The sequence below is a fragment of the Bacillus rossius genome, chromosome 12 (genome assembly GCF_032445375.1).
Source record: "Bacillus rossius redtenbacheri isolate Brsri chromosome 12, Brsri_v3, whole genome shotgun sequence".
NCBI lineage: Eukaryota > Metazoa > Arthropoda > Insecta > Phasmatodea > Bacillidae > Bacillus > Bacillus rossius.
The window spans coordinates 54,340,286-54,364,990 of NC_086339.1; the positions used below are offsets into that span (position 1 = coordinate 54,340,286).

Sequence of the window (24,705 nt, forward strand, 5' to 3'; positions counted from 1 at the left end):
TTCACGACTACAGAATTTAAAGTGTGCAATACGTAGTGCTTTACGTGTGTGACAATGGCAACTCAAAAATGTAAACGTGTTTGTGTTTCTCTGCAACAAAAACTTGAGATTTTACAACGATTGGACCATGGAGAGTCTGTTATTAAATTAGCTTCTGAGTTGGGTGTACGGGTGACTACGATAAAAGATTGGAAAAAAACCTGTAAAGATCTGGAAACGTACTCAACAACAGTTGAGACAGAAGATGCCTTTAAAAGTAGAAAAATGTTGAAAAAACCAAAACTTGTACTTGTCGATGAAGCATTATGGGTTTGGTTTTGTCAGGAAAGGCGCAAGGGAATACCATTGTCAGGCCCCATCGTAAAGGAAAAAGCCATAAAATTGCATGAAAAGCTGGGAGGTGATCTAGAAAAATTTAACACTAGCGAAGGGTGGCTACATAAATGGAAGTTGCGTCATGGCATACGACATCTTATTATTGCGGGGGAAAAACTCTCAGCTGATGATAATGCTGCTACAGAATTTGTAGCAACATTTGAGAAGTTGGTCACAGAACAGAAACTTGTACCTGAACAAGTGTACAATGTAGATGAAACAGGCCTAAATTACAAAATGCTTCCAAAAACCACTCTATCTGCTAAAAATGAACCTGTGTTAGGAACAAAGCTGGCTAAAGACAGGCTCACAATTGCAACTTGTAGCAATGGCACGGGAAGCCACAAAATGCCGCTGTTCGTCATAGGAAAATCTAAGAAACCAAGAGCATTCAAAAATCTAAACATGGCAACACTTCTAGTTTTCTATCGGAATCAATCATCTGCTTGGATGGATGGCGATTTATTTAAGGAGCGGTTTTTTGGCGAATTTGTCCCCGCAGTAAAAAAACATTTAAAGTCTAAAAACTTACCTGCTCGTGCTGTTTTGCTGTTAGATAACGCTCCTAGTCACCCATCTGAATGTGAATTAAATAAAGGAAACATCAAGGCTTTATTTTTACCACCCCATGTTACACCTTTAATACAACCTATGGATCAGGGCGTCATCGAGTTGTTAAAGAGAAGATACAGAAGAAAATATGTCGGCTCTCTGCTGGACAAAACAGAAGAAGGAAGTAACCTTTTTGAGGCGATGAAAAGTTTCAACATAAAAGACTCAATCTACACCGTTGCTGCAGCCTGGGACGAAATTAATTAAACTACCCTTCAGAAGGCTTGAAAAAGATTTGGCCATCATTGAAACAAGAAGAACCTAAGACAGAAGCACAAGTTGAGACAGACAACACAGAAGTATTACAAAATTTACAAGTGTTTCAGCATGATCTCCAGATGAATGATGTAGAAGAGTGGTTTGTTGAAGCTGATGTTTCGGAAGACACCAATGAAGAACTAAATGACGACGAAATTATCGCTGTTGTGCAGAACAAAGCCGTGGAAGAAGATATCGACTCGGATGAAGACGAAACCACCGGTGACAACGTAGTGAGTCATTCTGCTGCTAAGGACGCCTTCGAAGTTGCGCTGAAATACATTGAGCAACATCCAAATGCAAACCCAATGGACGTATTGTGGGCAAAAAAGTGGAGGGACACTTCTGCAAAGTCAAGATTGACAAAATTAAAACAAAAGTCCATTACTGAATTCTTTAAATAAGGTATGCTTAGATTTTATTGATCTCATTTAATTTAAAAACAGTAAATGTTTGAAATATATACAGCAACATTTTTATAAGTACATACTTTACAATAAAGTTGTATTACAGTACGATATAGCTGTTTTTCTATCTGAGAAAGTAGTTTTTATTGCTCCTCCAGATATCCGACCTTTTGGCCGTTCCGACCATGGCCTGGTCACGTCATGGTCGGATATGCAAGGTTCTACTGTATATAATTAATGTCTAATTTTTGACAACAGTGAGAAAATACAAATGAAAAATTATGATGGTAATAATTTGAATTTACATTAAGTAATTCAGTAAAAATTAGTGCATAAATAAAGATTTTCTTTTTTGCAAACAGTGTCCAGCAAAAACACATTAAAGTACTTCTTGGTATCTATTACCTAGACTCATGGGGACCTGAGTTATGGCTGCCGGTTGTAGTGAATGGTCCGGGTTTTATACCTGAACACTGCATATTACCGTATTTACTCGCATATAGGTCGCGGCAATTTTACCAGATTTGATGGGGAAAAAATTAAGTGCGACCTATATGTGAAGAAAATTTTTTTTTTGCAATATTTTGCTTTAAAATGCGAAAAAGAAGTTTATATAGGTACAGGCAAATTTATTTACAGTACAACCCGGTTATAACATTCCCGTTTTTAACATTTTCCCGCCTATAACACCATAATTTCATGGTCCCGTCATTTCTCCATTTATCACAATGCTTTAATTTCCCGCCTGTAACAATATTAAAATTTCTACATTCCCGCCTTTTAACGTTCAAATTTGCTTTGATAACTGCCACAATTTGCAGTATCCCTTCCTTCAAAGTCATAATTTAGAGCGAAACCATAGCTAGAAAATACAGCACGCATATACAAACATCAGATGTTTACATTTGAGTAGTTCACCATAGACGTGGTACACACGCACTCCACAACTTGCACCGGATCGATTATCAATATGGCGTCCTGTTCGCACTTGTTAGCCTATGACTTGTTCCTTTATACTTATGATGCGCATTTTGTGCACTGATACATGGTCGGAAACAGTGCTACTGTAGTCTATGGTGCTGGTTTTTGTTTCAAAGGTTTAACACCTTGAGATGGTTAACTGTTCTATGGATATATTCACGGCTTTTGTTTGTGGTTAACCTTTACCGTAATTATTTATTTTTTTTACTTATTGTAGTCACGGTCGTATTTAATTTAAAATACGCCGTATTTAAATTTTATTCAGGTTTTTGTACGGCTATGATGGCCGTTAAATATAAGCGAAAATATATTCTGTAGCTGAAAAAATTCAGTTTATTAACCAAGTGGACAGGAACCCCAACTAAACGCGTGTTGTGATTGCAAAAGAGTTGAATATTTCTGTTTCGACTCTGAACTGTATCGTACAAAACATTTTTTTTTTCTTTAGCATATTATTAGGTATTATCTATAAATAAAATTAACCAATTTTCCACTCTATTGCTGTACTTAGTGTATTACTCCTGTATTTTGTGTTGTTTTACCTATACTTTTTAATTTAATCAATCCACGCGTAATTTTTACAAAGTGAAGATGATTTCCTGCTTATAACATTTTTTTATGTTGGTCCCTTGGAGAATGTTATAACAGGGTTGTACTGTACAATGTACACATACAGCGAAACCCCTTATTTACGTTACCGTTATTTACGTTTTCCCGTTATTTGCACTATATTCTTCAGGTCCCGTTTGGTTCCCATTTAGTCTAATACCAGGATGACTACTCCAACCCCAGAATAAAATTCCTGGGTATTTCCAGGTTTTCCAGAAATTTATTTTCATTTTTCCAGAATATTTAACTCATTTTCTATACTAAGTCTATGCGTTCTTTGTAATACTAAATTACACATAAAAATATAATATTACCATACCTGCACAAATGTGGAAATGTTTCTCGGAAAAAGGTACGCTGGAATAACTTGTCATATCAAAGAAAAACTTAGAAACTCTAAATTATTAGTTCAAATTATGTAAAATAATATAACATCCAATCAATTTGGTTAAAAATAAATATAAGAACACCAATATATGTTGTCAGTAAGCACAGCACGTAATTTCATAGCTTCACAGTTTTTTTTTAAACCTCTGAAGAATTTTACACACTTCTTGGCTTCCAGTTCCTTCACAGCCAAATCGCTTAGTTTGCGACGACGAGATTCCTCTAACTGGGCTGATGCTGCTGCTCTGCGTTCCTGCTGGGCTTCTGTGAAGCGAGCATGCGTGCTGCGTGGAGGATAGGCTTGTTAAGTGGCACTGACTGAATCCCACCCAGATAGCTGACAGCATCATACACACATCTGTGCGCTACGAGGGTCTATTCTTCCATATTGTCTGTAAGACAATCTGCATTGACCGAAAATCCTGTGTGTTTTACTCCTTTCATATGACTCACAACTGCAGTCCGCCCCATTGATGACAATAAAAACACTGCCTACATAAACATATCCTAACAAAATGCCGAATTACGTTACTTTCCGCGCAAATGCACATTGCAGATACAAGGATATTGGTAGGTACATTAGATGAAGTGTTGCCAACTATTGACAAGATAAAAGTTTACACCTAAACAAGTATTAGCTGTTATAAAATCAATAACAATTAGTTAAAAGATATACCGAATGAAAATTTAATAAACTGAATCCGTAAATTATCCAACGATAAAAATATTAAACTTCATTTTTTTTCTTAAGAAAATTGGAATTACGCACGGTAAACAATCTTAATTTTGCTGCGCTCTGGCGTCAGGTTCTAAAAACGTTTCTCTGATCACAGTCACACACGTAAACATGAATGGCGTCAGGATTGCCGATAATGCTTTCGTCTATGGATGCTGACTCTCCCACGTCGTTTCTTATTCTAAAATTCAATATTTATTACACAATCCATTGCTATTTAATATATATTCAAAATATCAATATTAACTGCAGATGTACATAATCAACGACTTTAACGTTAGACGATAATTACAGTATGGAAGAATAGCAAATCTCCCGAGGGGTAAATAAATTCCTGGGTATTTCCAGTATTTTTCCAGAGGCAAAATATTCCTGGGTAATTCCAGGTTTTCCCGAATTTCCCGACCAATCGTCACCCTGAATACAATACTTTCACGCAAATTACGACTAAAAAATCGAATCCATCCCGCTATTTACGTCACGTAACAACCATAAACAACCAGAAAATACCGTGGGTACTTTAAGAGTAGATAAGATTAGCTAGTAGGCCTTAAAACAACGTGAAAAACGTAACGTTTATAGTCGGCGATGAACATTTTAAATCGCAAAATATACATATTTTATAACACGAAAAGTTGCTTTTATTTCTAAACATGTAATAATTTAAGCCTAGGCGTGTAAAAGTCCGAGTAATTATAGCAGGAGACAATCTAAAATGCACGAGGGAAAAAAGTAAACTCACGAATGTATGAACGTAGCTGATTGTTTATTTCTGATACTGTATTTATGTCACAACTTAGCCGGAATACTGGTACGAGACAAACTTCGCAAGATAAAATGAGCGGAGTCTTGGTAACTGTTTTATATGTATTTTATAATTTCGGAAGTATTGTACAGTTGACGCATATTTTTTAAACTAACAATTTATTTCTGGGGATCGTAATTAATTAATTATTGGTATCAAGACATGAAGATGGACGTAAACTTGAACACGTCACGGCAGCGAGAAAACTGGTGCGTATACCAATAAACTGGACAAAACTGGTACACGGGTGGTAAAGCTTATATTTTTTCCGCTAAGCTCGCATCTATTGGCTGGCTGCTGATGGAAATTCCGAGTCTGGGTGAGCGTTGAGTGAGTTATACTGCGCATGCGCAGCTCGGTGAACAAAGAGAGCCAGCCGGCGCGCCGTAACAGCAGCTGACATGTAATAGGTGGGGGCCTATTAGGGTTGGAGGGAGACCAGAACCTGGCTAGGACTGGGGTTTACGTGACTGGAGCAGTTAGGCAAGCAAGGTAAATGGTTTCAGGTACACAGACATTTTATTCAAATTCAATATTAATTCAAGATTGATATTACGTTAACATTACTGATAATGTTAAGTTTAAACAATGCAAGGTTGAATACATAAAGCATGGACAATTTCTGACAAAGCGAGTTAGTTGACAATTATAATTTGAATGGGTAAGCCGGCTACACAGTAAGCGATTCAATCAACGATCCTCAAAAAGGGACATAATTTCCACGAATGAAGTTATATTACAAAAATTGAATTTACCAAACTACTGCAAAGTGCAGGTACAAGAAAGAAAGAAGTTACATTATTCTTTAAAAAAACTTTAACAAACAAATGCATGCGACGACGTCTCAGGGGGAGACAGTTACAAACATAAATAGATCCGAAAATATGCTAAATTATATTTTTTCCGCTATAAAATGTGAAATCTAGACTATTCCGAGATGAATGCGAAATCAAGGTAAAAAAACGTAGATTCGTCTTCACTCTACACAATTTATTTACCGATTGTATTTCGTTTCAGTTCAGTATCAAAAGAAATCATCATTTTATGGCGTATTCAGCACAAATATCTTATTGTCACGTCATTCACAACAACTATTGTTCGTAAATATTAAATGAAGGATTACCATCCGTGCCTCGCAATTGTAAACAAAGCTAAGAACAACTAGCTGGAAGATTGTCCGTCATCTTGCAGAGTACACGTTTTTAGGCCACCATATTGCGACATCTATGCTTCGCCGCGCTAACAATTGAATATACCGTTTTCTGGCTGTGTTTTACTTGAAAGCCGCGTTCTTGTGTAGTCTGTGGAAGGTGTAGTAGAACCTCGATGATACGTTCCCGTTTCATACATATTCCCGTGTCATACGCCGATTAATTTTGGTCCCGCCGAAAGTACTTTATTTACAATGGTTTACTTTCCCGTAACATACACTTATAAAATCATTAATTTCCCGTTTCATACGTTTTTACAAAGCGGAAAAGTCCTAAAATACATTTTTTTTTGTTATATTCCTCCTGATAAACTATGTTTTAATGCTTTTATTTTCAAAAACGTTCATTGTTTACCATTGCAAACGTAAGAAAATAACTTTATCGCACCATAGATATGGATAGTATCAGGAAGACTGTGCACTTCGCTATTAGCATCTATGGCCAGCACCAAGCGAGACTAGTGGCGCAAACTAGCAATGATTATGAAAATGGTGCACGCGCTTTACCAAGGCACGGATCTCATATTTTGTGCATTCATTAATCTTTGAACTGAATATACCCATTTGTTATTGTTTTCTTACGATCAGATTTTTTGTATTATACGTTTCTCAAGTTAAAATTTTATTGAAAATTGTTCTGTTGCATAAAGTTGTTTGTAAAATGAAACAAACAAGCATAAATGTCTGATTTTCTTTTTACAATAGCCTAATTTTTTTTATTTCTAATTTAGGATTGGTGACTTTTCCCCCCTCCAAGAAAGGACTTCATAACATTTTGTAAGGCCACTGTTTCTCATGTCAGCTTTACTTGATTATGGACTGTATTTTACATTTCTGGTGGTTTTATTATATGTATGTATATATAATGATGAATTCATATCTTTCATTAATATAATGCAATTATTTACACGTTATGTATTTAAGTTTAATCTGACATTGGGCTGGTATGCTAGATTGAAATTTTTTTTTATTATTGCCATTCCCTTTTCATACACTTTCCCGCATCATACACCATTTTTGTGCCCTCCGTTGAAAAGTGTATGACAGGGGTTCTACTGTACAATGAAAATAAAAGTCGTGAAGCAGAACCAAATCACGTAAGCGTAATTATCGCCATTTGCCACAAACACTGCGTGGCAACGTGCGTGCCGAGCTATTGAATGTAGTTCTTTTGACACGAGACAGAGTACGCACGGTGTATGCGATCCAGCTATCGAAGTTAGACAACATGCACGCACTCTGCACAGACACCAAACCAACTAGCTGGACTAGCTCTTGGTTCCTTGGATGTTTGGTGTTTGTTTTAGTTTTGTATTATGCGTACTGCAGAGTGGCGATGGTTGTGGAGTTGATATTTTCTATAAATTTTTTATAAATCCATTTGAGGTATTTTGTTACATAAGGACTGGAGCACGAATGCAGACGTTAGTACGGTTGTACTGTAGGCGGATGTTATCTACTCTGTGGGCAAACGTTTTGTTTCCTTTTTTCACTCGTTTGCAAATACGGTAAAATGATAGTACTTACAGAAAGAATTTTTTTTTCTTTATAAACAGCAGTGGTAGCAATTGTTCTACTATCTAGAAACAAGCTCATGGTCTGTTAAAATGACATAGAAATAAAGATTCAAAATATTATGTACCAGGACTAGGTTTTCATTGTGTGTTATTTTTGCGTCCACGATGCCGAAACCAACGGTGCATGTACAGCAACGAGCAGCCGAGTTCAAAAGTGAAGGACTTTATGCCTCTGATTCTCAAACTCTTATGTGCATTTTTTGTAACAGAGTAATTTCGTATGAAAAGAAAGATGCCGTGATAAAACATACAAAAACACATCAACCTGTCGAAAAAACAAAACTCTTCTGAAAATAAAAGTATGATTCAAACATCTGTACTTGCCAACCTACATAGTGCAAAAAGGAGGAAATTGGCAGTTGACAATCTTGCAGTTAAAACTACTCAGGCTTTCTCAAAAGCCAACATTCCTTTGGAAAAGCTGGATGATCCTAATTTAAGAGAATGGATGAATGAGTTTATTGAAGGTAAGTTTAATTTCAAATCTGTGACAACTAGGCATGTAGTTCTGTAAAGGATTGAGAAAATAGGGAATTTTAATTGCATTTTCTTCACATGTTTGTTTTAGGGGCTGGAGACTTGCCTTGCGTTAGATCTCTTAGGGAAACATGTTCCTGTGATAGCACAAGCACACTTGGATGAAATAAAACAATTAGCACAGCATAAATGTGTTGATATTCTGTGTGATGAGACTACGGATTCCAAAGGGAGATGTGTGTTTGTGGTGCTTTTTAAGATTCAGTCAAACAGTTTAACAGATCCAGTGGTAAAGGTAGCTGCAGTAAACATTCTGGAGAAAGCAGATGCTACAACATGTTCCCAGGCCATTCTTGAGTGTATTAATAAATACAGTGTCAATTTCATGGACATTCAAGCAATTGTCACAGACTCAGCACGTTACATGACGAAATGTGTCACATCGTTGCAGGTCCTGTTTGGAGAGCACGTTGCCCATGTTCAATGCTGGGCCCACAAACTAGCTTTGGTAGGCAATTGCTTTTCCATTGGACTGAAAGAAGTAAATGAGGCTGTAGTAAAGGTGAAAACTGCGTTTCTTAATACACGGAAAAGGAAACATCATTATTTGCAGTATCTATCAGAACATACAACTAAAGCTGCAAATTTGTTTCCAATGCCAGTAACAACACGCTGGAACTCGTGGTTCAGAGCAGTGTTTTATTTGGCAGAATATTTGGTTGACATTGTTAATTTCTTCAAGCTAGATGAAATGAAGGCTATCAACAATAGAGGTATTCATTATGTAGCTGGTGTTTCAGAAAAAGATGTGGCAATTGTTCTTGCTCAGTGCATATTTGTGAAAACTCACACAGCTGATATTGTAAGCCTTCTCACAAAGCTTGAAGGTTCGCAGTTCCCGACAGCACATTCCCTTTACGGGTATTAGAGTGATTTACTGAAAGGCTTCGAGGGCACATCAAAAGGTGTATTTGACTCCCCTTTTGAAACTTTCATGTCAGAATCATCTCTTACAACAAGCGACAAAGCACAAGTGAAACATAAATGTCAAAACTCATCAGCTCTTGCAATGACCAAACTTCAAAGTCTGATGAACAGTGATCCAAGTAAACACAACTTCAAAGCTATTAGCAAGCTGTTTAGTCCCAAAAACATTTTGCTAAATGTAGGGCTGATCGGTTCCCACATTTTCAGTTCGGTTCGGCTCGGCTCGGTTTTTTGTTAAAAATGTCGGTTTTCGGTTCGGTTCGGTCACTACTTCAAAATTTTTCTTTGAGCTGTCATACCAAAAAAAATTCCACTATAGTATTTGATTACTTGCAATATCTTGCAAAAGTTTAATTTCTTAGGGGAGTCACTTTCTCAGCAATATAAAAGTTATTTTCAACTACTATTTGTATTTATAAATAAGTTTATATGCTACTGAAACAACCATATGTGTAAAAAGGAACAGAACAAAACAGTTTAGAACATTAATAATTAGTATTACATTAACCTTGTTGCCAGCTTCACTTTCATTTGAGTTTAACACCTAAATCTATTTAAGACATAAGTATAAAATCAGTGAAACTTACAAGTATCACATGTAAAAAAATAATTTATAACATTCATAAAGAGAAAACCTTGGAATCACCTTCACTATCATTTCAGTCAGACCCCTAAATAAATTTAACAGATAAGTATAAAAACAATGTATCTTCCAAATGTTACTTAATTGTGTGTAAAAGTAACAATAAAAAATCACAGCATTTATGAACATAACCCTGAATACAAATTCAGTTTTATAGCAGGCACATTCACTTTCATATCAGTCAAATCCAGAGAATCACTCAAGTATTGTATCATAGATAGAGACATGCATATTTCGCGATTGCGATAAAACGAATTTTTACGCGAATTTGAGTACATTTTTAAGAATAACGCGAATTTCTCACATTTTGGATAATAACGCGAAATCCTTGAATTTTCGGCGAACAGTCAGAACATTTTCCTCATTCTAACACGGCAATTCAATTTGTAAATACAGTAACAAACGTGAAACAACAAAAAACCAAAGATAACTACCCACACAGTGTATTTTATAACATGAAAAGTTGCTTTTATTTCTAAACATGTAACAATTTAAGCCTAGGCGTGTAAAAGTCCGAGTAATTACAGCAGGAGACAATCTAAAATGTACTAGGGAAAAACGTAAACTCACGAATATAGAAACGTAACGGAAATGTCGGAAATATTACGTGGCTGATCGTAACATTGTAAGTGCTGATACTGTATTTATGTCACAACTTAGCCGAAATACTGGTACGAGACATGAACTTCACAAGATAAAATGAGTGGAATCTTGGTAACTGTTTTATACGTATTATATAATTTCGGAAGTATTATACTGTTGACGCATATTTTTTAAACTAACCATTTATTTGTGGGGATCGTAAATAATTAATTATTGGTATCAAGACATCAAGATGAACGTAAACTTGAACATGTCACGGCAGCGAGTAAGCGGGTGCGTATACCAATAAACTGGTATTAGAACTGGACAAAACTGGTACACGGGAGGTGGAGCTTATATTTTTTTCCGCTAAGCTCGCTTCTATTGGCTGGCTGCTGATGGAAGGTCACGAGTCTGGGCGGAGCATTGAATGAGTTATACTGCGCATGCGCAGCTCAGAGAACAGACGCCGCAGGCCGCACTGTAACAACAGATGATCGAGTACAATGACCTTTCTCCGAGCAAGGCGCGCAATTGACGGTAAATTTTCATCAATTTGCGCCCCTTTTTTATTTATTTTTACTGTGTAATGTAGCCCGTTCTGAACGCTGCAGGATGCGACTGTATTTTAATTAACTTTAACGTATTTCTTACTTTTCCCTTTATTTACACTTTCCCGCTTTTTACACTTTTTTACTTTGTCCCCATGAAAAGTGCAAATAAGGGGTTTTGCTGCATTTTGATATTCGGCTCGCCTGGACAGTCGATTATCACGGTGTTTACAGCAGGTTGTTTCTTGAAGCGTTGTTCTCTTATATAGTCTTTAGCGTTGTTTGTCCATTGCGTCCATTTTTATTAACCAAATACCAAATTTAAAATGCAAACACGGTGACGATTCGTAACATTCTGTTGTGCGCAAGTTAAAGTTTAACGGGTCGAATTTTGTTACAGATAGTTTTCAACGTCTGTGAAATAAATTAAAGGTGTACAATTTAAAGGTCGGCTAAAACATTAGGCCTATTAAAATGCCTAAAGTGCCAGTAACTGCAAAACAGCGAGCCTCTGAATTTTCTCAACACGGACTTTATGCTAGTGATTCAACCACACTTTTTTGTCGTCACTGTAATGTCACCGTCTCTTGGGATAGGAAAGACTCATGTGAAAAACATGTAGGCAGTGAAAAACACAAGAAGCGTCTCTCTTCATTGCAAGGCTCATCTAGTGCGCCTGAACGCCAGTCGTCAATATCTTCAGCGTTTCAGACAGCAAAAAATAATGTCCAAAAAGACAAAAAGTTGGTATTTATAAAGGAAACAGCAGAGACCTTTATAAAGGCAAATATACCCCTTGAAAAGCTTGATGATCCTAATATCAGGGCATGGCTGAACAAATACATCGAAGGTGCTGGAGACATGCCACTTGCGAGAACAGTCCGTGAGAAATATGTAGGGGACATAGCCAAATGCAGAATTGAAGATGCCAAAACTGCATTAAAGGACAAAAAAATTGACATACTGTGCGACGAAACAACAGATAAAATGGGTAGGTGTGTATTTGTTGTTTTATTTAGAATTCTGAATCTTCAACAGGATAAACCAGAAATATTTGTTGCAGGAGTTCACTTTCTTGAAGCTGCTAATGCCACAAACTGTGTGAGGGCAATTTTAGATTCACTCAAAATGTACAATGTACAGTATGGTGATGTGCTCTCAGTAGTAACCGATGCTGCTCGTTATATGACCAAGGCTGTTAGTACTCTCGAAGTAATCCTTGGAGACCAGTTAACGCATGTCCAGTGCTGGGCACATAAGTTAAATCTTGTTGGCAATGTCTGGGTGAAAGAGTTGCCTGAGTTGAACAATGCTATGAGCAAAATAAAAAATGTGTTCAACAACACCAGGAAAAGAAGGCACCTGTATGCTAGCTTTCTTGAAGAAAAGCATGGAGAGAAACGTCCATTGTTCCCACTTCCTGTTGTTACTAGATGGAATTCCTGGTTCAACAGCGTTTTTTATGTAGCAGACTACATACATGACATTGTTGATTTCTGCAAAACAGATGAACTAAAGGCAACACAAAATTCAGGGGTTGAGTTTCTGTGTTCACTCACAGAAAATGACATTTCTCTCATTCTTTGTCAAGCTGTCTTTGTGAAAGAGCATGCCAAGAGCCTTGTAGAGCTAATACAGAAACTTGAAGGTTCTTTGTATCCAACTGCCCATTCACTATATGGGGACTTGCAAGGTATAAAAAAAAAATTTGAAAACATCACTCGTGGCATTTATTTTGAGGCAACCAGTAGAGCTTTGTCTAACATGCCCCCCGCTAAAGCTGCTGAAGCTAAAGTGTCCATCACAAGAACAGCAACACAAGCCCTTTCCAAACTGAACTCTCTCATGACAACTGACCCAAGTAGAAAGAGATTTGAAGCAATTCAAATTTTTAGTCAGGAAAGTTTGTTGCTTGCTAAATTAAACCCAGAAATGGTGCAGAAACTGAAAACTGTCCATAGTCTCTACTCCATAAGCACTGAAGAATTAACAGCTGGTTTTGGTCAGCTTCAGGACATTGTTACAAAACAAATGGAAACAGACAATTCAGTGGACGTAGTGAAGTCATTGAATGTAGTAAAGCTGTCACAGCCATTGTTTGCTTCCAGCTGCCTTGAAGCCATCTGGATGCCTTCTGCAAACGTTGACTGTGAACGATTTTTGTCCTCATATAACACAGTCTTAACAGACCGCAGGACAAATTTAAGTGAGGCTAATTTGTGTATCATGGCTACTTTTGCTTTCGAGAGCTAAAGTTTGAGGATTTTGTTCCATGTGTTTATGTCACTATTTTAGAGACTTCATATTTATTCTTGCTGGTTTAGGTACTAAAATATTTTCAATTACTGTATGTAAAAAGTGATGTGTAAATTCGATTGTAAATTACTGCTGCTAGTGCAACTGTACAATGCAAGAATGTGTCCAAAATTTCAAGGTATGCTTAGCTTAATTTTTTAAATTTATAGTGCTAAAACTATTTAAAAAATAACACCGCTTTTGATGTATGATAACAACACTTTTAAGGGTAAATAACAACGAATTTTGCTATAAAATAAACCCCAAAACTGCATGTCTCTAATCATAGAGTATTGTCACTTTTTGTTTTTGTTGATTGTCAGACAACGTCTGGCTGTATGGGCTATTAAACCATGAATATTAATTATCGTCATGAAAAAAAAAAGTAGCAAAGCTCTTGGAAATGAGACCACTACTGGAAAACTCAATGTACAATACTGTGTACATGTGTACGTGCGCAGACGTGGTAGACATGACTGCATGGCGCCATATTCACTAATAAAAAATTCTCATTACCTACTTGCTATTTTTTCGTGACCTTTTAACCTCTTTTACTACTTTTCGTAACTGAGGATATTTGTGGCAAACATAATTTGAATTTATGAAATGTACTGGAATAAAATTCAATAGCAATAATGTGATTAAAAGCAATATACAAATAAAAACTTCCTACTGTAGCCTCTATGCCGGGAGTTAATGGACAAGCCAACATAAACAAACGTCTTAACCAAGAAAACGTCTTAACCTACCAGTGCATTAAAGGCAGAATGAATGATAATGACCATATTTTCAAAATACACAAGTAAAGTATTCATATTTAGTATGCGGTATTTACTAGGATTTTTTTTCCGTCACGTGCGTAACACGGGCGGTATTATTTTTAATTCCTTCGTCACAGATGTTCATAGTTGCCTCCAATTACCAAGACGTAGTGGCAAAAAAGAATTTTTATTTTACGAGAAATCAAATACTCTAGACTATAACGACGCAAAGCCGCAATAATCACGCGCGAATAGTAAACAAACTACATCTAAAGGGTCTGACGACATGCACATTCATTCTCCAACTGCCATTTGGAACGGAACTTGGAAGGCAACTAATCGATCCTAGCGCACATATAGCGCATTCTGTGATGTGAAAATAGAACTGAGTGACGCCATGCGTCGTGAGCGCCCTGCAGAATACGAACGGAACTAAGCAATGCTACGAAACTTCTACCGTTTTAGCTTACGAACCGGAATTAAATAAATATTATTTTAGTAACGGAAGTGATATATCCTTTAAATAAGAAAAAACCATATATTTAAGAGAAAATAGTAGTATTCCGACAGAAACTTCCGACGTTAAACATAGGAAATAGTGAACTGTAAGAAACGCTTAGACTTTACTATCCCATGGTTAAAATGGCGAACATTAAGAGAATAGATGATTTAAACGTTTTATAGTGAAAAACTTAGCATGCGTCTTAAATGTATTTTGATGTATTATGCAAGCGGTACGTTTCTTATCCAATATGAATGTTAAATACATTATTTGGTAGATACTTGAAGTTAGTCAACCGATCAGCCCTAGCTAAATGAAACAAAAAGTGTTTTGTCTGTTTTTGACAACATCCCTGCATTTAATGGTGTGGACAATTCAGTTAGGTACAAAGGCTACGAATTCCTTAAAGAAGCTGTTCAGGATGATGTCAAACATGAAAATGAACCAGATGTAGCAAAATTGCTGATGGCTTTGGGAGTGGAACATGAAGTATTCACAAAGGCAGCACTTAAGGCCATTTGGCTGCCCACCAACAATGTTGACAGCGAACGCCTTCTTAGTCACTACAATTTGGTGGTTACTGACAGGAGACAAAATTTAAAAGAAGAGAATATAGAAACATTTACCATGCTTTCATTTGATAGCTAATTTTGAGTGTTTGCAAGTAGATAAAACAATGACAATATTTACTTAGCTGGTGAAATGGTCGCGTCTGTACTCTGTGTGTTTTGTTTTATACTCATTGTTTTTAGTTTTGTGAATTCAACAGTTTTTCGAATGTGGTAATGATTTTTTATTGTAACAACTCTTCATCCTTAACGAGAAAAAAAAAAGGTAAATACCATACAAAAATAACACCTATTTTCAATGAAAATAACACCTATTTCCAAGAAAAATAACACATATTTCTTAAAAAAATAAAACCTACATTTTCAGGTCTCTACGAATAGTGATATATTTTGGGCATGGCTTGAATGTTGATGGTATATTAGTAGGTTAGTAAATTGAAATTTTTTCTTTAATGTAAGGTATTTGTTGAAGGAATGTATTTACATATGTATTAATAGGTTTTAGAGTTTTCCCTCAATTTAATATTTCTTTGTTACCCTGAAAAGTGTAAATAAGAGGTTTTGCTGTAGATAATTCATAATGTAAAGGTGCAAATGACTCACTTTTCGTTGAAGTTGCAGACCTCGTCGATAAGGTGGGATCGCTCGGTGCGAGAGGCATGCGTCACACACTTTTCCACCACGTTTGAAGCAAACTTGTGTTGGGACAGTACCAGCACTTTGCCACGAACACACATGATGATCTGAGATTTATCCTCTGGTTTGCCATGTTCTGCACAAAACACATTACAATAAATGTAATAAACAAAACATTGCAACTGCTTGGATACACAGCAAAAGACAGTACAAAAACAAATACAAAAAACTGTAGTTTATAGCACAAATATTATTTGAGCTTTCCTGTGATTAAAAATGAAATGGAAAATAAATTTTTACCTACCTTGGTCTTGGACAGTGAATACCACAGTTCTTTAAAAACATTTTTGTGTAGCATTATATGAGGGAATTATGAGAGTGTAGGAAAAAAAAATTCACTTTGCTTCCTCTACAATATATGTATGACTTAGTGGTGCACCGATATAACTTTACCGATTACAGATTCAATTACCGATTATTAGAGCAATAATCGGCAGATAACAATTCAGTTACCGATTATAATGAACAAATTTTTTAAGTGTAATAATGCACACAAAAATTTTTATTCCCTTGTGAATTTAATAAGATTAGGTAAAATTGAGAATACAGTTATAATAACAGTATAAAAATATATAAAATACACTATTAAGTCATTGCAAAGTGTAAATTAAACTAACTTCTATTTATATTTGTTATTGTAAACAACTTGAACTACAGTCTAATAATTGTAATTTACAGTGGGTAAGTTTTTGTTGCGGAAAACTAGCATTATTAACGACTATCACATAAGGTTGCATCGAGAAATTACCGTTTAACAATGTAAACATGTTGCTACATTTTGTTCACTTGAGTTTATAGAAAAATGTTTCCAAACTTCACTTTTTTTCTCACTAGTCGCCATCTCACTATAATTATATAAAAATGACTCAAAACCAATCCTAGCACATGTGATTTTATTAATGTTGACTGAATGTATAAAATTATAAATACTTTTTCACTTTTCACGTCACATACAAATAACACAACAACGGATAATGTTACCAAAGACACCCATAACGAGTTTGTAAAACGCAGTGATTAACTCTGAAAGGTATCTGGACCACGATTTTGAACCACTACTACGACTCAAAAAGATCGATTTTCATAGAATCCACTGCAACTGCTTGTGGTATTTTGATTGCGTGCCATCTATTTTACGTCTCTGGCTGTAGTTAATGTACAAGGCCACTAAACAAAAGACAGAACAAAAGACGAAACGTAAATAAACGTGTAGAAAAAATGTATTTCTTATTGTGTCAATGAGATTTATTAAACTTATTAAACTTAACGAAATATCTGTAATCTTGATATGACGGAGTTAGACGAATTTTGTAATATATACAAATATTACCGTATTTCGTCCTAAAATGTGTAACAAAATATTACACGGAAAAACCTACTTAATTACGCCGGGATGTAGATAATCGGCAAAGTAATCGTTAAGATAATCGCCGATTACGATTCATCGGTATCCGCATCGGTGCACCACTGGTATGACTCAACCACGAGGGGAGAGGAAGAGGGTGGAGAGTGGGAGACAGATTAGGTGAGAGGTCTTTCCCCCCACTGTACTTCAATACAGACGAGAGGGAAGAATGAGTGTCTGAGTTTGCCATTAATTTTCCTTTATTTTCATTATCTTTTTATTGAGTCACAAATTTTCTCACAAAATATTCACTAAACATTATTTTTGAGCTGTGAGCAGTCATGCAAGGGATGACAATCACAGTAACAGCTGTTTAAGATGACATGGCTTACCATATTTACCGCAGAAGGGTGGCCCATGTAATGTGGGTCGCACCTCTAATTTTAACATTTTTACTGTAATCCTTGAATAAGGGTTGTACAATATACCTGTCTTCAATAGTCAGCTTATTGGCAACTGATATGTTTGTCCTCCCCTCTTATTAGTTCCTTCCACAGTCATGCCAGTATACAATTTTTACTGGAGACAGAGGGGTGGAAAGAGCAACAGAAGTACTACTGGTAAGAAAATACTTGCACCAGGGCCTTGATAAGCTGAAAGAATTTCATGCCTTGCATTTCTACGAGCTCCTCATTATCAGCTTGCCATTTAAAAAATGTTTACGAACACACATTTATTACCAGATTAAAGAGAAACAAGCACATACTTCAGTGTACATTTATATTGATTCATAAAAGTGATAATTAGAGTTTGTAGTTCATTCATTAAAACATACTGTACATTTTAGTGCCAGAAACCAGTGAATTTTTCAAAGCCATAGGGAATTATTTGTTTGTCTAGCAAGTTAAAACTGCTCGTCAATCATACAAACTGCATCACTTGTGCTATTGTATTTTAGTGCTGTTAATAGCCTAGTTGAAAAACAACACTAAGTCTACGAACAGTCACTTATACCATTTTTGAGCACTATTTACTGGGGAACCTCCCCAGCAGATTAGAGGAATGCAACATGTTCTAAATAAAAATTGGTTGCTAGTGACTGTTGCTATGCGTCATGTGCTGGAAATGTTGGAATGCTGAGGAAAAGGTGATTATAGTTAATTTGCAGTAAAATCCATATTTTTACGACCTTGTTAATTTTTCTATCCATGAAATTTTAAAGTTTATGATTTTCCAGCAGAAATACTGATGTGTAACAATTAAACAAGTAGACTTAATCTACATTTTTAAAAAATTTAATGTATGATGCAATAATAACTTATACACTATTTATTAATTGTAAATATGACTGCTACTACTACTACCACTACTGCCACAAGCAAAATTTATTTTGTGGTAATCCCTTGTTTCATGCCACTGCAAGTCCTTTAGTCTTCCTTTGGCGATGTCAAACTCGGAACTACAAAATTTACACACCGCGTGATATTCACCTTTTCCTTTCTTTACCCACGGAAGTTCCGATTCCCACTCACGTTTATACTTCTGCCTATACACAGACTGTTCATGAGATGTCTTAAATTACTTCTCCATTTTTAAAAGTACCATTACTAGCTATGGACGAACATAAAAAACATTTCAAGTAAAGGTATTGAAAGCAACCAACGTCACAATTTCGTATTCCAAAACTGTTTGATTTTGTCAACAAACTACGCCGCCGCTGGTAACTCATCTTAGAGCCAGAAAATGCTTATTGTCTCTTTCGACTTTCCTACTTGTCCATCGATTTTCGTAAACGTCTACCGAGTAAAATGAGCACACAAATCGATATAACCACGCCGCTGTTGGCTAACGTAAAATGAAACATGGAGAGCTGACGTGATGGGAAGTGGAAAGGCTCACCCAGCACGTGCTGTATGACGTAGTTGCCGTACTGGTCCTGAATGAGCTGCTCCGTGTGCTGGTGCAGCTCCTGCAGCACGGGCGCCGTCTGCTCCGCCGTGCAGTGCTCCAGGATGCGCTGGATCACCCTGCAGCCGTACGGGTGCGTCGCCAGGCAGAACACCTGCGCAGCACAGCACACGCGCCCCGTCTCTACCCCGTCCCCACTCCGAGTAGCGCTGCTTCCATTTACCTGGCCCGATTCAAAGTAGCGTTTTTTCTTTTACGTGAATTTTTATTTCCGTGCGCGCACTATTACAAAACCACTTGAGTAGCATTAAATACAATCCAACCATGAATCAACGAACATTTCACTTTCCGTAACAGCTATTCGCTTACTTCATTGCGCATTTTCCTCAGACGATGGCCAGTCTCCATCCAATGTATATATCATGAAACACATCTGGAGCGAAAAGCCAGAAGATTTCAGGGCTAGTTTATCTCACTCCTGCTAGGATGCGCCAGTGGCAAATCACGGCACACACACATTTAGTAAACAAAAATGTCTGGAATTACATTACCAGGTTAAATTATTTTTCTAATAAAAGAAAAACATTAAGTTTATGCATTCTTAAATTCTTACTAGAACTAAAATATATCTCCTGTATTAATAACATTATTTATCTGTAACTCAGAAATGGCTTCTTAGAAATGTTATGCCCGAAGCTCTATTATATAAACAACGCAGTCCTTGAATTATTTGAATTTAATTTTAGGAGGTTTAATTTTAAAATCCTGTTATTTATTATTTATTACAACACAAATACAAAAACAGACAATAAACAAAACACAAGACTATATATTGGGCACTAGAATGTTGGACAGGTACTACCACAAGGGAGACACCACCCAAATGATGCACCACCACCAATACAAAACACACAAGAGAACAAAACATACACATGTAAAGCATACTGTTACAGCAAGATGAAAGATGAGTTAAATATTAATACATGATATATGATTTAATGATAATAATACATAGCAAAAATTAACTTATTACCGTATTGGTCCGAATAATACGGCGACCAATTTTACATAAACGAGAGATGCGAAAATTGGAAGACGCCTTATTTTCGCACCCAAGACGTCAGCACCGCTAACATTAGTTCCAAGCTGAAAGCTACATACAGTAGAAACATTGTTAAACAAAATGTTCACGATTTTTTATAGTAACTAAAACTTCATTACCTCACACGGGGAAAACGATAAATCCAACCAATATTACAGTAATTCACAATTGTTTAAAGTTGAAAATGAAAATATTTGTTCTTGAGTAAAAATGTGAATGTTGAAGCATCTCAAAATGGCAACCTTTTATTACACAATTCATATTTGTACTTTGTGTACAATCGCGTGTTAACATTTACGGTAATTTATCTTCAGATTTTTAACGGAAATATTTGTACTAAAATATCACTGTTATTTTCAGAACGATTGTTTACGTTTACAAACATTTCGGATGTAATGTTTGTAAATTCACGGCTGCCAACTGTCTTTCCACAATAATTCTTTGTTGTAAAACGAACATTGCCGAACACGCACGAAGACGCCATATTAACAGGAATTTGGTACGTTGCTTCAAAAGCTATTTTAATCATCCACTCTTTATTTATGTAAAAACCTTTCAAACAACATAATTATCATAGATTATTCTTTAAAATTCATAGGACAGAGACTCTCTGTCAGAGAGTAATATGGACAAATATTCGCGGTCACGTCACCGAAGTTATTCATGGCCGTATGCATTATCATGGCAGATAGCCACTTTTTTTTTGTTCCGGCAAGCTGCATTCTTTGTTTGCTTTATTACGTTTAACACACTACTAAATAGTAATACGTCTTGTTCTGTGGTAATACGTAGCTCAAGTGAAACGGAAAGTTAAATACTGTATTTTAAGAGTGATTAATAGCCATTGTAAAAATTTTAAATTCGTAGATACAGTAAACTGTGAAAAATGAACAATCACACATCGGTGGAACGGCGGGGAACGAGCTCTAGACAAATAAACAGCTCTGAAGATGACAATTATGCAGCTGCATTAGAGTAAACATACGAAAAAATTTCTAGTGTAATACTTAAAAATGTTAATATTTTCTAATTGTTTTCTTTTGACTTTTAGGGTAGGCCATTCAAACTTTTTTTAACAAGTAATGTGATAAATATAAATTAATTGTTATACATAAATGCAAAAAGGATTTATCAACACAAAATGTATGTCTAATGAATTTTCACATTAATTTCTACCAAAATTATTTTTACATCTGTTTGGCCTCCTGAAACTGCAGGTCGCCTTATATTCGGGCCAATACAGTAATTTATGTTCCAGTATATCATGTTTATTATAATTACCAGCCTATATATAATATTATATCTATTCAAAGTGCATAAAGTTGATGTTTGCTGGTTATGATTTTGTGGTACTTTCAGGCCAACTTTATTTGCCAACAGTTTTTAACAAACAGTTGGCCTAAGTAGATTCTACCATCAGAGAGGAAAACTAAGATAGGAATAAAAAATGGTTTTTGAGTAAGCAGATTAGATAACTTTTGTTGAATGTTTTCTATTTTATTATAAGATTAATTTAACTATTCCAAATTATTGAGAAATATCCAAATTTTAGATTTGATAAAAGCTAATAAGCAGGCAAGAATGGAGCCTGCAGAAGTGGCACAAAAATAAATGTTCAGTAGAACCTCGTTAAACCTGATCAACTAAAGTCGGAGGGCCGATCCGAGTTAACGAAAATCCGGGTTATTCAAGAATGAGGGGAAAATTATAAAAAAATAACATTTAAATACTCACCAAAATATTTTTTGGAGTTTATGAATTATTATTGGCACACTTTAACTTAAAACCACATAATAGTAGGGGTGTGCGGGAATAGGTTTTTGTACTGCGGGAAATTTTCGGGAAAAATATATTATTCCCGCGGGAAAAGGGACGGGAACGGGAAAAATTAAAAAAAAAAAAAGCAAATTTTTAATTCTAATATGAGAAGATGGCCATTTAAAAGTTTCTTGCAAAGTTAGTTGTTTTTGCTGCTATTTCATTTGTCTGCTTCACTTGCCCTTTTTTCAGCGGCGACTTCATATTTTTTAGCATCATCATAATCTTTCTTATAGAGGGATGTTTATTGAGATGTATTAGTAATCCAGACGTGCTACCATGCTCGCATCTCAAAAATTTTCCACACGTGACACACTTTGCCAGGGATTTACTGTCTGTAAGACGTTCAAAATACTTTCAAACACCTTTAGGTTTACAAGTAACAGGCTGATCGGTTGCGATCTCCATTATTTGTTGGCTGCTAGTTAGTTTTAATATACAACGGCATCGAAAATAGGAACATATACTTTGCACAAGCTTTAATAATTTAACGTCAGCCGACAAAGCCCGCCAAACTAAACAGTAAACAACTATTTTTTTTCTCCCGAAGCAAAATCATAGATGTTTAGATACTCGTGAGCAGTGGTATAAAACTACGTGATTTCATATTTTTCAAAGTGCCAATACAGTTCTCTACATCGCCACTGCTATCAAGTATTGAGAACGGTTACGCTTCATTATGAAACGCAAGTCTAGTATTTCTTTTATCTTTGGCGAAAAGAATAGATTGCGCATGTGTTTTGTTTGTGTCTTAAGGACACACAGTGGTTTTAGGTTAAGAATTCGATGATGACGGCAATAACTTTATATAACTGACTATTCACGTATCTTGCAAATTTGTACCCTTGAAGAAATATATTTATGAACGCAAACAATATTTAATGTACGTTTTTATATCCCAATTAGATATGTGTAAACGATTATAATTCACTGCACACCACAGCTGTCGCTACGATACGCATACGTTTAAAAGATGTTTTGCTTTTAAATACAGTGAAACCCTGATTATCCGTTTTCCAATGGACCATGAGTAAAAAACGGATAATCCAGGAAATCCTACAATGTGGGAACACACTCTAAAGTTACCAAATGCACAATGTATGTACTATTGCAAAAACTTTCAGTGAATCAGTTAGGTATTTCCATAAACTGACACCAGCAGCATACTGTATATACACTTTTCATGGGGACAAAGTAAAAAAGTGTAAAAAGCGGGAAAGTGTAAATAAAGGGAAAAGTAAGAAATACGTTAAAGTTAATTAAAATGCAGTCGCATCCTGCAGCGTTCATAACAAATGCGGGCTACATTACACATACGCATTGCACCACAGTACAAAAATTTTAAATAAAAGGGCCGCAAATTGGACATTTACCGTCAATAGCGCGCCGTGCGCGGAGAAAGGTCATCGTACTCAATCTGCTGTTATAGCGCGACGTACCCGCCGGCTGGCTCTCTCTGTTGTCTGAGCTGCGCATGCGCAGTATAACTCACTCAACGCTCACCCAGACTCGTGACATTCCATCAGCAGTCAGCCAATAGGCGCGAGCTTAGCGGAAAAAAATATAAGCTCCACCTTCCGTGTACCAGTTTTGTCCAGTTTATTGGTATACGCACCAGTTTTCTCGCTGCCGTGACGTGTTCAAGTTTACGTTCATCTTGATGTCTTGATACCAATAATTAATTATTTACGATCCCCAGATATAAATGGTTAGTTTAAAAAATATGCGTCAACTGTATAATACTTCCGAAATTATAAAATACGTTTAAAACAGTTACCAAGACTCCGCTCATTTTATCTAGTGAGGTTTATGTCTCGTACCAGTATTTCGGCTAAGTTGTGACATAAATATAGTAACAGAACGTTTATACATTCGTGAGTTTACGTTTTTCCCGAGTACATTTTAGATTGCCTCCTGCTATAATTACTCGGACTTTTACACGCCTAGGCTTAAATTATTATATGTTTAGAAATAAAAGCAACTTTTCATGTTATAAAATATGTTTATTTTGCGATTTAAAATGTTCACTGCCGAATATAAAAGTTACGTTTTTCACAATGTTTTTAGGCCTACTATCGTTGTTACGTGATGTAAATAGCGGGATGGATTAGATTTTTGAGACGTAATTCGCGTGAAAGTATTGTATTGGATTAAATGGGAACCAAACGGGACCTGAATATTGTGCAAATAACGGGAAAACGTAAATAACGGTAACGTAAATAAGGGGTTTCACTACTTCCTTAATTTTTTTAAATGAACAAAATGTGTCATCCACTGGGATGTTTGATGCCCGAACTTGCTGGAACCAAGAAAACAAATCTTTCTCAAGCTCACTGTATTTCGACTGTCTTGCCATTTTCCGTTTTTTTGAAGACTGGCCGAACTGACTTGCTTGTTTCCAAATCTCATTTCTTCTAGCGAAGATAGAATTAAGAGTCGATGGAGGAATACCATAGCGCTTTGCCAAATCAACCCGTTTTTCGCCTGGATTTTTTTCAACGGCATTTATAAT

General features: G+C 36.0%; 1 protein-coding gene across 4 annotated transcripts in view; it reads right to left on the bottom strand.

The window, feature by feature from the left end:
• The window catches only part of LOC134537950 (maternal protein pumilio), a 448,094-nt gene that overhangs the window by 8,153 nt on the left and 415,236 nt on the right, over positions 1-24,705 (bottom strand). For all 4 annotated transcript variants that reach the window (XM_063378958.1, XM_063378960.1, XM_063378959.1 and 1 more), the window contains 2 exons: positions 19,265-19,427; positions 15,928-16,096 (listed from right to left, as the gene is read on the bottom strand). In XM_063378958.1, the coding sequence (XP_063235028.1) occupies positions 15,928-16,096; positions 19,265-19,427 (332 nt within the window). The remainder of the gene's footprint in view (positions 1-15,927; positions 16,097-19,264; positions 19,428-24,705) is intronic.